This window comes from Colius striatus, chromosome 27 (genome assembly GCF_028858725.1).
Source record: "Colius striatus isolate bColStr4 chromosome 27, bColStr4.1.hap1, whole genome shotgun sequence".
In the NCBI taxonomy this organism is placed as follows: Eukaryota; Metazoa; Chordata; class Aves; order Coliiformes; family Coliidae; genus Colius; species Colius striatus.
Genome location: NC_084785.1, coordinates 1,614,457 through 1,627,370, shown reverse-complemented (window position 1 = coordinate 1,627,370; position 12,914 = coordinate 1,614,457). Strand labels below are relative to the sequence as shown.

The window sequence follows — 12,914 nt, the reverse complement described above, 5'->3', positions numbered from 1 at the left end:
GGAAGGATCAGAGCTGTCAGTCTGTTCAAGGGATTAGGTCACCAGTGCCGTTAGAAAGACGAGGTCTGCACCACGCTCACTGCTGGGGCACTCCTTTGAGGGCAGGTACGCAGCTTAGTCTGCAGGGACAGCTACTGTGAGGTCCCACAGCTTTTTTTCCACATGGGACAAAGGCAGAGACCATCTGCTTCAGGAGGGAAAATACCCCAGGCAGCTGCAGGCAGCAGCACTTGGGTTAGGAGTCTCAAATCCATGAGAATACAAAATGCTTTCTTAATTTGCTTTTAAAGCAAATGCTGTGCAGCACAAATTAATTCACGCCCGAGCACTAAAGCATCTCAGCTTATAAGCCTTTCTTTGGAAACAGTTATATTCAGCGATCTGAACCACTCCTCCTCCTCCATCTGCTCAGAAAGGATGAACAAACAAGCCATTGCTGAAAGAAGGAAGGAAGGAAGGAAGCCCGTTCAGCCATCTCCGAGGAAAACTGTGCCAGACCAAAAGAGCTCTTCCCTTTACCCACCTCCCCCCTACCCCTCTCGGAAAAAACCCCTCACAACCCCCCGCTCCTCCCCTCAACAAAAGAAGAAACACATCCCAAACCAAAACACTCTCTCTGGTTGGGGCTCCCCCTCACTCCTCACATGAGGAACCCAGCGCTGGTCACACGCAGCAACAGGTTCTGCTCGCTCCCATCTCCCTCCCACGCGCGCGCACACGCACACGCTCGCAAAATGGGACGAGTCAAAAGTGCCGGCTTGACTCATCAGCCACATGATCAAAGGCTGGATCTAAAAAGGGGGAACTGGTTTACTCACTGTCTTGGGTACAATCTGTTTCTTGGGCTGCCCGATCTTGAACGGTATCCTGGAAAAAGAAGAGAAGAGGGAAGGTGTCAAGTGAGTGATATCGGCTTCAAACAGCCCAGCCCCGCTGCCCTCGGCCCAAGGGATGGGTTTGGGGGTGAGCAGGGTTTGTGCTGGGCTTGCAGCATCCCTTGCTGTGAAGTGTGCTCTACCTCCAAGAGCCAGTGACTCCCCCAAGGGCAGCACCTCCATCTCCAGCATCCCCACCTCCCCACCGAGGCAGAGCAGCGCCCCAGGTGCTGGGACACCACTCATTCCACAACAAAATCCAAGTGGGAGAGAAAAAAAGGTACAAATCATTAAAAATCCCCATCCCACAAGCCCAAAGGCTGACAACATTTAGCAAGAAGGCATCAAAACAAAAAGCAACAAGCCAAGTGTCTGGAGCTGTGAGAGGCTTCAAAGGATTCCTCTGATACAACAGCTGTAGGAGCAGCTCACCTGCCAGCACAACAGCCTTCATTCTTAAAACCTTTTCCCATTGCTAGTCAAATCTGGGTTACCTGAATGACTTTCCCCCAGCACGAGCCAGCTCCAAGGTGAAGGGAAGTGGGAATAAATCACACAACACATGTAAAGGTGGCTGGGTCAGACGGTTACAGCCACGCAGCCGCCCAGGAAATAATTGGATTTCTTTCACCTCTCAGTGGAAGAAAAAGCTATCCAGGAATTCAACTTCTCATTTAATTAAGTTCAAGAGGTGCTGCTTGGTTAAAGCATCTCATCCAAACTCTCCCAACGGTTCCAGCAGCACACTGCTTTAAGTAAAAAGACAAAACTGGCCTCAGAGAGAAATGCGAGTGGGGCTTTTTTTCCCCCCAGAGATGCCTCAGCCTGGAGCGTGGCTATAGCTCAGGGGTGGTGGCATCTCATCCCAAACCTGCACCAGGAGCTTCTGGGGACCAGATTCCCACTCTGCTACTCAAAATCTAAGCCAAGCACGTGCATTTTGGGACGTCACCTCAGGCTTTTCTCACCAGCTTGACTTAAGCTGCTCTCAACTGCTCGAGCAGACGAGAGGAACCCCAGAGAACATTTCCATTAGTGTCACCAAACCCAGCTTGGAGGCAGAGGGAAAGTGCTCAGCCACAGAGACGAGGCAAAACCGAGATCATCCAACAACCTGCTCCCTCCCACCCCAACTCTGCTGCTGTTTTCCAACCAAGGGTGTAATTAGGCACCGGTAATCGACGGGGGCTGTGACCCGTGTGTCCGTCCCGAGCAGCTCGGGGAGCACAAGCCAACCTGAGTCACCAGGTTTAAATTTAAGGGGTTTTTTTGTTTTGTTTTGTTTCTGGAGAGCTTCCTGTTTATGGGTTCTTTAGTTGGACTGATATAATTTTGGGTTGTTAACCCTTTGCAGCTCCTGTGGCAGGCTCGGCAGCCGTGAATCACACTTGGCTTATAAACAAACCCTCGGCTGGTGTATAATTACCCTGTCAATAACTGGGGGTGTGGTGCTTTACAGGAAGAAAGCAAAAAAAAAACCCCAAATTCTAAAAAAAAAAATTGATTTTCTACTTTGTGTTTTCCTACATGGGTCAAATATAAACTAAAATGAGGCACTTCCCTCAGCCTCACAGGCACAGGCTGTCCCATCCACAGCCAGGTGCCGTCACTCGATGGTTTTGGAAGTGATGACATCGACCTATCTCGGTGGAAGGAGGAGAAAAAGATGTGATCTTTACCCAGGGGAGTGAGTTACCCCCTCACAAAAACCCCCCAGCTGCTGGGAAACCTCTGGCTGCACAGGGGCAAGCAGAAGGTTCAGGCTGGAGGTATTAATAGGGATGATTAAAGCTGCACACAACCTTCTCCCTTGTCTGGCTAAGGAAGGTTATTTAGAGAAGCAATCCATCGTTGCCCACTGGCAAGTTGGGTTAAAATCAAGACAATTCTGGTAATAAAAAAGAGGGATGTGGGGAACAGGCAGGGCAAAGCTGTGAACTGAGGGGAAAGCAGTGGGGGCACAGTGAGTCCTGTCCCCCACCTTCCCCTTACTCCAGAGGGGAAGGGAAAAAAACCACCTCCCAGCTACTTTCTTCCAGAACAAAAGAGAGTCACTGGAGCTACTTTGCAACCCTGCACATACAGTCTGAAGCAGTAAATATCTCTATTAGCATCCTGATGCCAGTTGGCTAATTATGTCTGTCTCAGTAAAACCTCTACAAAAAAACATCACCCCGTGCAAGGAAAGTCTATTCCCCAGTTATTATTGTTTGCTGTTATTGTTGTTGCTATTTTACAACGTGGCTTCTGACTCTTTGCCTTTCAGTACAGTTTGGGGTGGGGGGAACAGAAGATGCATAAGCAGGAATGAAAGCAGTAAAGAAAAGATGAGAGGAACAAATCTTATCTGAGCTCTTAAAGCAAATGGATACACTCCATGCCTTGAAACACCGAGGCAAGCTGCTGAGAGTTTTTGCCCCTCTGTGAGCTGGCAACTCAGCCTGTGAAATAGGGGAGGGGACACGCAAACACAAGCAATGTTTTGCTTCAAAATGTAACAGCTGATGGGTTGTTCTATCCAGTTTAGAAAATGTATGATGGGCAGAAGGCAAAGGAGTTGGAGAGAGATGGGTTGAGCCCTTGGATGAGCGGCGCGGTGAGGTTCTCACTGGTACCCTGAGAGCTGAGGGTGGGTCTGGAGACAGCGAAGGAAAACCAGGATGGATGTGTTTGGCTCTTTTTCCCCCCCCTGATCTCTCATTTCTGCTGAGCGAGAGAAAGCTGGGGTTGTGTTTGGGGTGTGAAATCCCTTGAAATCCTGTTCCTGAAGAGCGTGAGCACGCTGAGTCACAGCCCGAGCGCTCCCATCCCCGTTTCCCCCCTCTGTGCCGCGGGGCTCGTGGAGCATCCAGGCTCCTGGCCCACAGTGGCCACCTGCAACCCCCCCCCCCAGCCTGGGGAGGTCACCCAGAGTTTGGGAAAGCAGTGGGCTTCAGCTGGGAAGGGAAGAGGGTGAAACACTGCAGGGAGGGGGTGGGAAGAGCTTAAAGTAAGGGAAAAAAGAAGTGTGGGTGGAGAGAATCCTGCAAGCTTCTACTCGGGGATGCTCAGGAACCCCAGGGAGGGGAAGGTGGGAGAAGCTGTGGCTAATTTTCTCTGAAGTTTCCCCAGCAATGTCATATATTTACTTGGCTTTTCCATGTGCAGACCCAGGGCCACACACCAAAAGCAGCTTAAATTCTCCTCTGGATGCACAGGAGAGTTGCAAACAAACCTCGCAGGCAGGAGGGGAATACAGCTCAATGAGGTCTGCAGGGAGCTGGGGTTTAAAGGATGGAGCTCCCCCTCCCACTCCCCAACCAGTCCCCTGGAACGAAGGCACGTAGGAATTGCCAGCATGAATCAAGACTAAATCATCTCTAATTTAGGGAGGTGAGGGTCTTTTTGCCACGTTGGGCTGAGCAGGACAGCAAACCTTGGCACCATCCCCAGCCTGGAGCAGGCTGAGGAGCCAGGCCTGTGTTCAGAGAGTCCACGGGGCACAACAACTACTAACACCTTTCATCTGAACATCGCTTTGCAACCCCTAATCAGGCCCCAGAAGATCCTTCAAGGGATAAACATGAAGCATTTTCACCCCCAGCTGCAAAGCTGCTGCCCCTGGGGATGCTGAGCCGAAGGAGAGGGGAAGGAGACGGAGGAGCAGCGCAGGAGGGAAGGGGAAGGGAGAAGAGGCCGGGGCAACGTGCATCTTGGAGCTTAATTACCCAGACACTTAGGAAAAGAGTCTCTGGTGACCACAGAGCAGCAAAACCACTATTTCTGACAGGGGTGGTGGAAGCAGACGGCGTTTGCCAGGGACTCGCAGGTCCGAGCGTGGTGCAAACCGGTGGTGACGGGGTGTTTTTATCTGCACCACCATCTCCAGCACAGTCAGACCACCAACTAAACTCCTGCTGTGGCAACAGTGTCCACTTCCCGTGGAAAGTTTCAGGGCTTTCTGGGTTTTTTCCCTGCCCTCCCTGAAAGCCCAAGCACCAGCGAGCCAGCACAGCCTGGATTCCTTCCACAGCTTTGGCACCAAAAAAACCTCACTTCTTTCACCAGGAAGAAACTTCTCTCTGCCTGTACCACTCAAAGCCTCCTGTGCTGGGTGACCCCAACCCCCTGAGGCCTGGTCTTCTCAAAGATTTTAGCATGTGGTGTGCTGAGGGCTTCTGGAAAACCACACAGTCCTCCACAATGCCCAGAAACAGGCCTAGAAACTCTCTCCAAGGTGATCAGAGGCTCTTCCCCAAGCTCCTGACTCAGGACAGGACTCAGCTCGAGGTGTATTTGCAGCCAGTCCTGTCCATGGGAGCATCCAAGAAAGGATGCAAACAGGGAGGGAGTAACTTCTACATTCTCATAACTCTTACTGAGTCTGAGTCCACGGCTGTGCCTTCTGCACTCACATCAGCATCACTACAAGACATCAGTGTTAGGAAAGCAGCTTTCTGTGATGTGATATAGGAAAGCCAAGGCTCCCTGGAAGTTCAAGGCTGCTGAAGCAGGAGTAATTATCTCATCAGTGGTCCTAAGCCTTGTCAAGGGCTGAAAGCAGCCTGCACAGCACCTGAGGAGAGGCAAGCAAGTGAAAGCTGACAGGGAGTGAGGTGCTTGTGCACGTGCAGACCAACCCTGGGCACCTGGGACCATGGATCTCACCACTCCAGGCTTCCTAAACACAGGATCACACAATCTCAAGGGCTGGAAGGGACCTCAAAAGCTCATCCAGTGCAACCCCAGTGCCAGAGCAGGACCAGCTAGAGTAGGTCACACAGGAATGCCCCCAGAGAAGGAGACTCCACAACCCATCTGGACAGCCTGTTCCAATCCACAGCTGTGGAGGGCTGCCCCAGAGCCAGGGAAGGGGATCCCAGGCCTGCTCAGGTGAGAAAGGCACACAGGCAGCCTCGGGTTAGCCATGAATCTCTCTGAGCATCCCTGTACTACACGGTGTCCATGGCAACTGCATGCACCGTCCCACCCCGCTCCCCCCCTCGCAGGAACTCATAGCAACCGCTCCAAACACAGAGCTGAGGGAAAAAAAAGGGGGAAAAAATGATTCCAACGGATCACAAACAGCTTATGGCGAGGGAAAGTCTGTGCCAAACCCTGCTTCGGGTGCTCTCCTGTCAGCGGAGATGAGAGGGGAGGTCACAGGGTGGCGAGGGGCAAGGAGAGAGGAGGGATTTCAACCCTGTCCCCCTCGATTTGGAGGTGTTGAGCCACAAATAGATTGAAGGGATGAAGAGGGGACAAATAAAGAAGGATGTAAACACCCTTTTTGTCCTGTTGGTTTAGGTCAGCCTAAGGGAATGAGGCACTTTGCTCAGCTTGGGCAGCAGAGGCCTCGGGAGCAGGGGTGGCCGGTAGCTCGGCACTTTGTGCAGAGCCCAGCGCGGTGTCAGCATGAAGCACATCAAAAGCACTGTCAGAATCAGCTTCTCCCACCCCTTCCAAGATGAGCATGAAGAGGGGGGGAGAAATAAAATAAAAAATAATGATATTTTACTCACCCATCAAGAGAAAATTACTCACGCCAGGAGCGTGGGCGGGCAGAGTTTCTGCAAGGCTGTTTTAGGCCCTGACTATGCTACAAAAATACCCCTTTTAGAGCATGGTTGTGAACACAACGGTTGTGGCTCAACTCAAAGGCTGCTTCTGAGCTACCTGCACAAAGGGGGAAGGCAAGAAAATCCCCCCCACACCAGGCATTAAGCTCTGTGAGGACCACTGATGAACTGCTGGGGAGAGGCCAGGGCAGGGCCACCGAGATGCTGAAGGGATGCAACATGTGTGTGAGGAGGAAAGGCTGTGGCCCTGGGGCTGGTGAGGCTGGAGAAGAGCAGCCTGAGCTCAGGGGCACCTCAGCAATGCTGCTCAGTCCCTGCAGGGTGGGTATCAGGAGGCTGGGGCCAGTGTTTGGTGTGTGGGGGCCAGTGGCAGGACAAGGGGTGATGGGCACAGGCTAGCACACAGACAGTGCCCCTGGCACAGGAGGAGTAAGTCCTTTGGTGCTGAGGTGAGGGAGCCCTGGCCCAGGCTGCCCAGGGAGGGTGTGGAGGCTCCTTCCTTGGAGGGCTTCAAAACCCACCTGGACACGTTCCTGTGTGACCTGATCCAGGTGGGAGCTGCTTTGGCAGGGGGGTTGGGCTGGATGAGCTCTAAAGGTCCCTTCCAAGCCCACCTCTCTGTGATTCTGTGAGGTGCCAGTTTGCAGAGGCTGGGCAGGTGTTTGGGTTTGGCTGTGGTAAAAGATCCTGGGATGTGTAAAGCACCTTGCACAGGTACCACTCATGGCAGGGAGGTGTTTGGGAGCTGTGAGCACCCTGCTCACTGCTTTGGGATGCAATTGCTTCACCTGAGCTAATTTTATCCCATGTTCCAAATCCTGGTGTCACTGGAACTTGGAGAGGAGGGGGAGTGATGCCACTGACCACGATTTGGGCTCTGGAAACCATCAATATTGATTTGCTGGGAAGCAACTGGCACTTTGCTCTGTGTTTGCATCACACCTCTGCCCAAAGTGGCCACAGCACAGCTCCAAAGCACCCAAAACAAAATGAACAACCAACAGACCTCCTCTGAGGCTCCACATGGAGTGGTTCTGCTCCCCCTCTGCTCGGCCCTCGTCAGACTACACCTGGAATACTGTGTCCAGCTCTGGGCCCCTCAGTGTCACAAGGACAGGGAGCTGCTGGAGAGAGTTCAGTGCAGGGCCACAGAGATGATTCAGGGAGTGGAGCATCTGCCTTGTGATGAAAGGCTGAGGGAGATGGGGCTCTGTAGCTTGGAGGAGCCTGAGGGGTGAGCTCATTCATGTTCACAAGTGTCAGGAGGCTGGAGCCGGGCTGTGCTCAGGGATGGCCAATGACAGGACAAGGGGCAATGGGGATAAACTGGAACAGAAGAGGTTGCAAAGAAACACAAGGAGGAATTTCTTCCCTGTTGAGGTGAGGGAGCAGAAGGGGCTGCTCAGATGTGCTGTGGAGTCTCCTTCTCTGGGGACATTCCAAACTCACCTGGACAAGTTCCTGTGTGCCCTACTCTGGGTGGTGCTGCTCTGGCAGGGGGGTTGCACTGGATGAGCTTCCCAGGTCCCTTCCAACCCTTAATCTGTGAAACCCAGCAGTGCCTGCCACCTCCCTGTACTCTCATCTTCCGTCTCCAACAACCAGGCATCTTCTCTTCTTCACCCCCATCCCCAAACACTTCAGGAAACACCTCCCCATTGACTCTGAATGGCAACAGCTAAAGATCTGAGGAGTTCAAACCATCTCCAGCTCCTCAGTCCACTTAACCAGAGCTCCCTGCTGAGAGTCATATGGTTTAGCAGCCCTGCAATGACAGCCCCCCCGTGCAGACCACTCAGAGGCTGCAGTGCAACACTCAGACACGTGCTATCACTCCCTATCAGCATTTGCCTCACATATTTTCTTCCCTCCCAGTAAAGAGCAGCTGCTGCAGCGGTGCCGCGAGGCAGCGCTCCGAGATCGAGCTGTCACACTGCTCAAATCCCTTTTCCCCTCTGTAAAGTCCTCCACAGGAGCTGGGAAAGCCAGAGAGGAGGGACTGGGGAGCCTGGTTATGAGCTCTGGCAGCATTTGGGTCTTCTTGGCCTTAAAAAAGTTCCTTTAGGTGGTGACAAACAAGACACTTGTGGCAACTGAGGGTGATGAGACAACAAAAGCCATCACTCTGCTTCCTTTTCAAAAGGAGGGATGGCCAAGCGAGTAGCTGGAGAGTTTTCCCTTCTCTTTTCCAAAACACAGGGCCAGGGGTGAGCAGTGAGGGGGATGTGGATGCATTCAGGAGCCCCCAGCCCATGGAGTTAAAGCCTGAAGGAAGCCATCAAGCTCTGCTGAGATTTAAAAGCCATCTCGTCTGCCCGTGCCAGGCTGTTGCCTAAAACAAGCCTCCTCCTGCTCTAAATAAAGCTCAGCCTAGAAAGACAGCTCTGCCTAGTTGCCTAGGTGCAGGCACTGAGAGTTTGGGGATGTTCAACCAGTTTGCTGGTTGCTGTCCCTGTCACTCTTCACTCTCCGTCTTCCCGGTTTCAATGCTCTGACCCAAGTGAAAGCAAAGGATTAACCAACAAAGGCATGTACCACCCTGCTTCTGCCAACAGCCTCTTTGCCCTTTAATCTCTCAAGAAATCAATTCAGGTAATGAGCAAAGGGAAGGAAAACTGGAGGAGAGAGTCAGGGGCTGCCTCCCCAGCCTGCTCTGCAGGACAGAGCTCAGCATGAAGCTCCATCCTCTTCATCAACTGTGACAGCTGATCCCCTGAGAAAAGGGATTTGATCAACGCTGCCCCAGGTCCAACAGAGAGAGAAACTGGCACAAATCAAACAGTGAGCGACCTGGCAGCCTGCAGGGCTGGAACAGAGCTCCCTCTGTGGGGAGGGCAGAGCAGCAGCACTGGGGTCAGACACAGAACCACCGAATCCTTTGGGTTGGAATCATTTAAGCTGCTGGAGTCCACCCTCTCACCTCACCCTGCCAAGCCCACCACTAACCCAGGGCCCTCAGCACCTCATCTATGTGTCTTTTAAACATCTCCAGGGCTGGGTACTGCCCCACCTCCCTGGGACAGCATTTAACAACCCTCTCAGTTAAAAAACTCCTTCCTCAGCTCCAACCTAAACCTCCCCTGGTGCAACTGGAGCCCATGTTTTGCTTTGACATTTGAGCAGCAGAGCATGACCTCAGCACAATCCCTCTCCCCAGTCCCCAGGCTGGCATTGCTGCCGGCGGGAGCATAACCCCTGGGTGCGGCGGCGGCGCGCAGACGTCACACCGAGCCCAGCCCTGCCAGCGAGGCCCTGAACTTCGGTCCCCTCGCTGTGAATGGGGTCATTCATCCCAGGAGGGTGGCTGTTCTGAAGGAGCAGCTGGGAGAGCTGGCAGGGCCCAGGCCAAACTGAGAGAGCGATTGTGCCCAAGGGTGCGAGCCCCTCGCGCTCGCGCGTAAGCGGAGCCGCCGCACGCCGAGGGGCTGACGCTGCTGGAGAAGAAAGAGGAGACTCAGACTTGCTGCACAGTCCTCCCACCCTGCCCTTCCCCTCTCTCCTTCCAGTAATGACCTTTTCTTCCTCCTCAGCAAAAGGCAAAACCACCCAATCCCTCAGCAACGGCCACGTGCGTCCAGGGGAGCCACAGTCACCGTGGCCAGGCGAGGACAGGATGTGTCTCTGCTCTCCACACCAATTATTCCACAGTTCCTTCTTACTTTTTCAGCTCTGGTGCTCCTCCTGGACTGGGAGAAGCCTTTTCCACCAGTTAGAGCTCTCTAAAAGCCCTCAGAACTCAGGAGGGTGCCTTGAGCAGCTCGAAGAGCCTCGTTGACCGACACTGTCTGTAATCACGGTGAGGAAAGCAGCACAGAAAGGAATCTGGGGGATAAGTGGGGACTTCGAACCCAAAGGCCCCATTTCAACAGGTACCAATGTGCAGCTGCTATCACTGCAGTACATTTCCAGATCACAGCTTCCCTTACTCCCATCCCCCCTAAAAGAATCTCCAATGACCTGAGACCCAGGCAAGGAAAAGGCCTTTTTCTCCTTACACCATCCCACCCTTCCTCTCTCACAACCACGCTGGCTCTAGGCTGCTTCCCAGGATGAGGAGCTGTGCACATCAAGGCTAATTCCTAGTGTCACTAGTCAGGAGAAGCGGTGGGGAGACACAAGCAGCAGCATGTCAGAGGCCCCAGGGCACCCACACCAATTCAAACACACGGAGGAACTCTGGTTTTAACCAAAAAGCTTGATTTTAATGGAGCTGAAGGCAGATTTACAGCATCTCAGATCTTTGGGGACTCCCTGGTTAGTGAGGCTGGCTGTGGGCAGCTGGGACACCCAGAAGGGAGCAAGGGGCTCAGCCTCTGCTCCCTGGGATAAAGGCTGGACCTGCTGTGGGCATGGGGAAGGAGACACCCATCAGACACCCCTGCACCCTCCGTCTACGGAGAAGCAGCTACAGTAGGGGCCAAGCCTGGTCAGAAATGGAGTCAAGCCTGGGCAGCACCAGGGCTGGCTCAGGGACTGCACAGGGGCCAAACCCGGGCAGCTCCAGAGCCCTTGCCAGGCTGGCAACTGGACCAAGGCCGGGCACCACCGGGGGCTGCTCAGGGCCAGCACCGGGACCAAACCCGACTAGAACCAGGGCCCGCTCGGTAACAGCATCGAAGCTCAACCCGACCGGCACTGGTGCCCTCGCCAGGCCGGCCCTGGGCCCAATCCCGCTCACAGCCCTGGGGCCCGCTCAGGACCGGCACCGCGGCCTCCATCCAGCCAGCCCCGGGGCCAAATCCGGCCAGCGCCGGGCCCCTCCCCGGGCCAGCACCACCCGCTGTGAGCGCCGCAGCGAGCCAGGGGTGGCGGGGGAGCGGTGTGGAGCTCCCGGCCGGGCCGGGGGAGGGGCGCAGAGCGGCCGGGCCGGGCCGTGGGGGTCCCGCACTCACCAGCTCATGGCTCCGCCGCCGGCCCTCACCGCTCCCGGAAATGCCGCCGCGTTCGCCCCGCCCCTTCCGGCCGGGCGGGCTTTAACCCCTTGCGTGCCGCGCCGGAGCGGGGGGGGGGGTGTCGCTGGGGGAGGGGGGCGCGTGACGTCACGGGGCAGGGCCCGAGGGTGTAAAACAAGGAGAAAACGCTTCAAACGCCGAGCAGGCGGCCGGGAGTTCACAGCACAGCCCAAAACCGGGAGCAGCGCGGGGAGGGAGGGGGAGAAGCCACGGGTGGGCGAGGAGGGAGGGAGGGCGAGGGCAAAGGGTACCCCGGAGCAGCCTGGGGTGGGCGAGGGGTGGGGAGGGTACGGCCAGGAGCACCCTGGGGTGGTGGAGAGATCCCTGGGGAGCTGGGAGATCCAGCAGAAGGGCGGCCCGGGGGTGTGGTGGGCTTGGAAAGGCAAGAGCATCCCAGTTTTGGGGAGAAACGCCTCAAATCCGGGCAACAAAGAAGTTTTGGTGGCCATAAAGCCTCGTCCTGGCTTCGGCACTGTCCCTGGCAGCCACGTGGAGCTGCTGGAGACACAGCCCCGAGCTCTGGGTGCCCTCAGACCCCCATCACTGGCCCAGGGCAACGTCCCAGTGCGGGGAGTGGGCTCAGCCCCGGTGGCACCGGGCTGGTGCCGACACGTGCCAGGGCACGGGGCTGACGGGAGGAGGCCCGGGATGGGCGCCAGGGATGGCTTTATCAATTAGCAGGTGGAGGTAAACACGGTTAATTACAGCCAGGGAGGATGATGCTAAACTGGGAAGGTGTCACCGACACCAGTGAGGACAGAGGATTAGCCCAAAAGGAGCAGGGGAAAAGGAGGAGGGAGGGGGCAGGATTTGGGTGGGCAACCAGAGGGCAAGCGGTGGGCACGGTGGCCAGGTCAGCACAGCCCCCCAGCACTGAGTTTGTGCTGGGATGGGGAGAAGCAGCGGGTGTTGGCATCCCTGGCGTGGGTGGGGAGGGGAGGTTGCACGGCAGGGTGGTGGCACGGTGGAAAGGAACCAATTTGGAGGTGCTGATGGAGTGTCAGACCCTGCTTGTGCCCCCGGCTGAGGCGTGGAGGAAGAGGAAGGATGGAGCAAGGCTGGTGGCAGGAAGGGTTTGGTCCCAGTCTGCCTGCTGGGACACGCTGGTGCTCCTGGGTGCCGTCCCCAGTGCTGGCACCTCGGGGCACAGGGGACACAGCACAGGAAGGGCCAGAAGCACAGCTGGGACAAACAAGTCCTGAGATCTGGATGTCCACGAGGCTCAGGGAGCATCTTCCATGGAGGTCTGGCCTGGCCATGTGCAAGGAGGGGGGCAGGCTTGGAGTGCTTCCTCCAAAACGCTGTGCCAAGAGCAGAGGTTGGCCCTGCCACCCTGACCGGGGATGGGGACAAAGGGGACATGGATCCACAGGGCAGGAGATGAGGGTCAGGCGATGCAGGAACCATTCAGACCTTCTGCAGATGATGTCTCCTGCTGGGGCAGCAGGACAGGCTGAGCCAGTGGCCTGAGGCTGAGATCAGGAAGGGATCCCACTGACATCTGTGGCATCGAGGTCCACCAGCTGCAA

The 12,914-nt window shown here is 55.5% G+C and overlaps 1 protein-coding gene across 1 annotated transcript in view; it reads right to left on the bottom strand.

The window, feature by feature from the left end:
- Positions 1 to 11,372, bottom strand: part of BIN3 (bridging integrator 3) — a 38,158-nt gene extending 26,786 nt beyond the window's left edge. Inside the window, exons 1-2 of the mRNA XM_062015920.1 lie at positions 11,326 to 11,372; positions 819 to 867 (exon numbers count right to left, since the gene is read on the bottom strand). Coding sequence (XP_061871904.1) covers positions 819 to 867; positions 11,326 to 11,333 — 57 coding nt within the window. The 5' untranslated portion in view covers positions 11,334 to 11,372. The remainder of the gene's footprint in view (positions 1 to 818; positions 868 to 11,325) is intronic.
- Between the last annotated feature and the right edge of the window lie 1,542 nt (positions 11,373 to 12,914).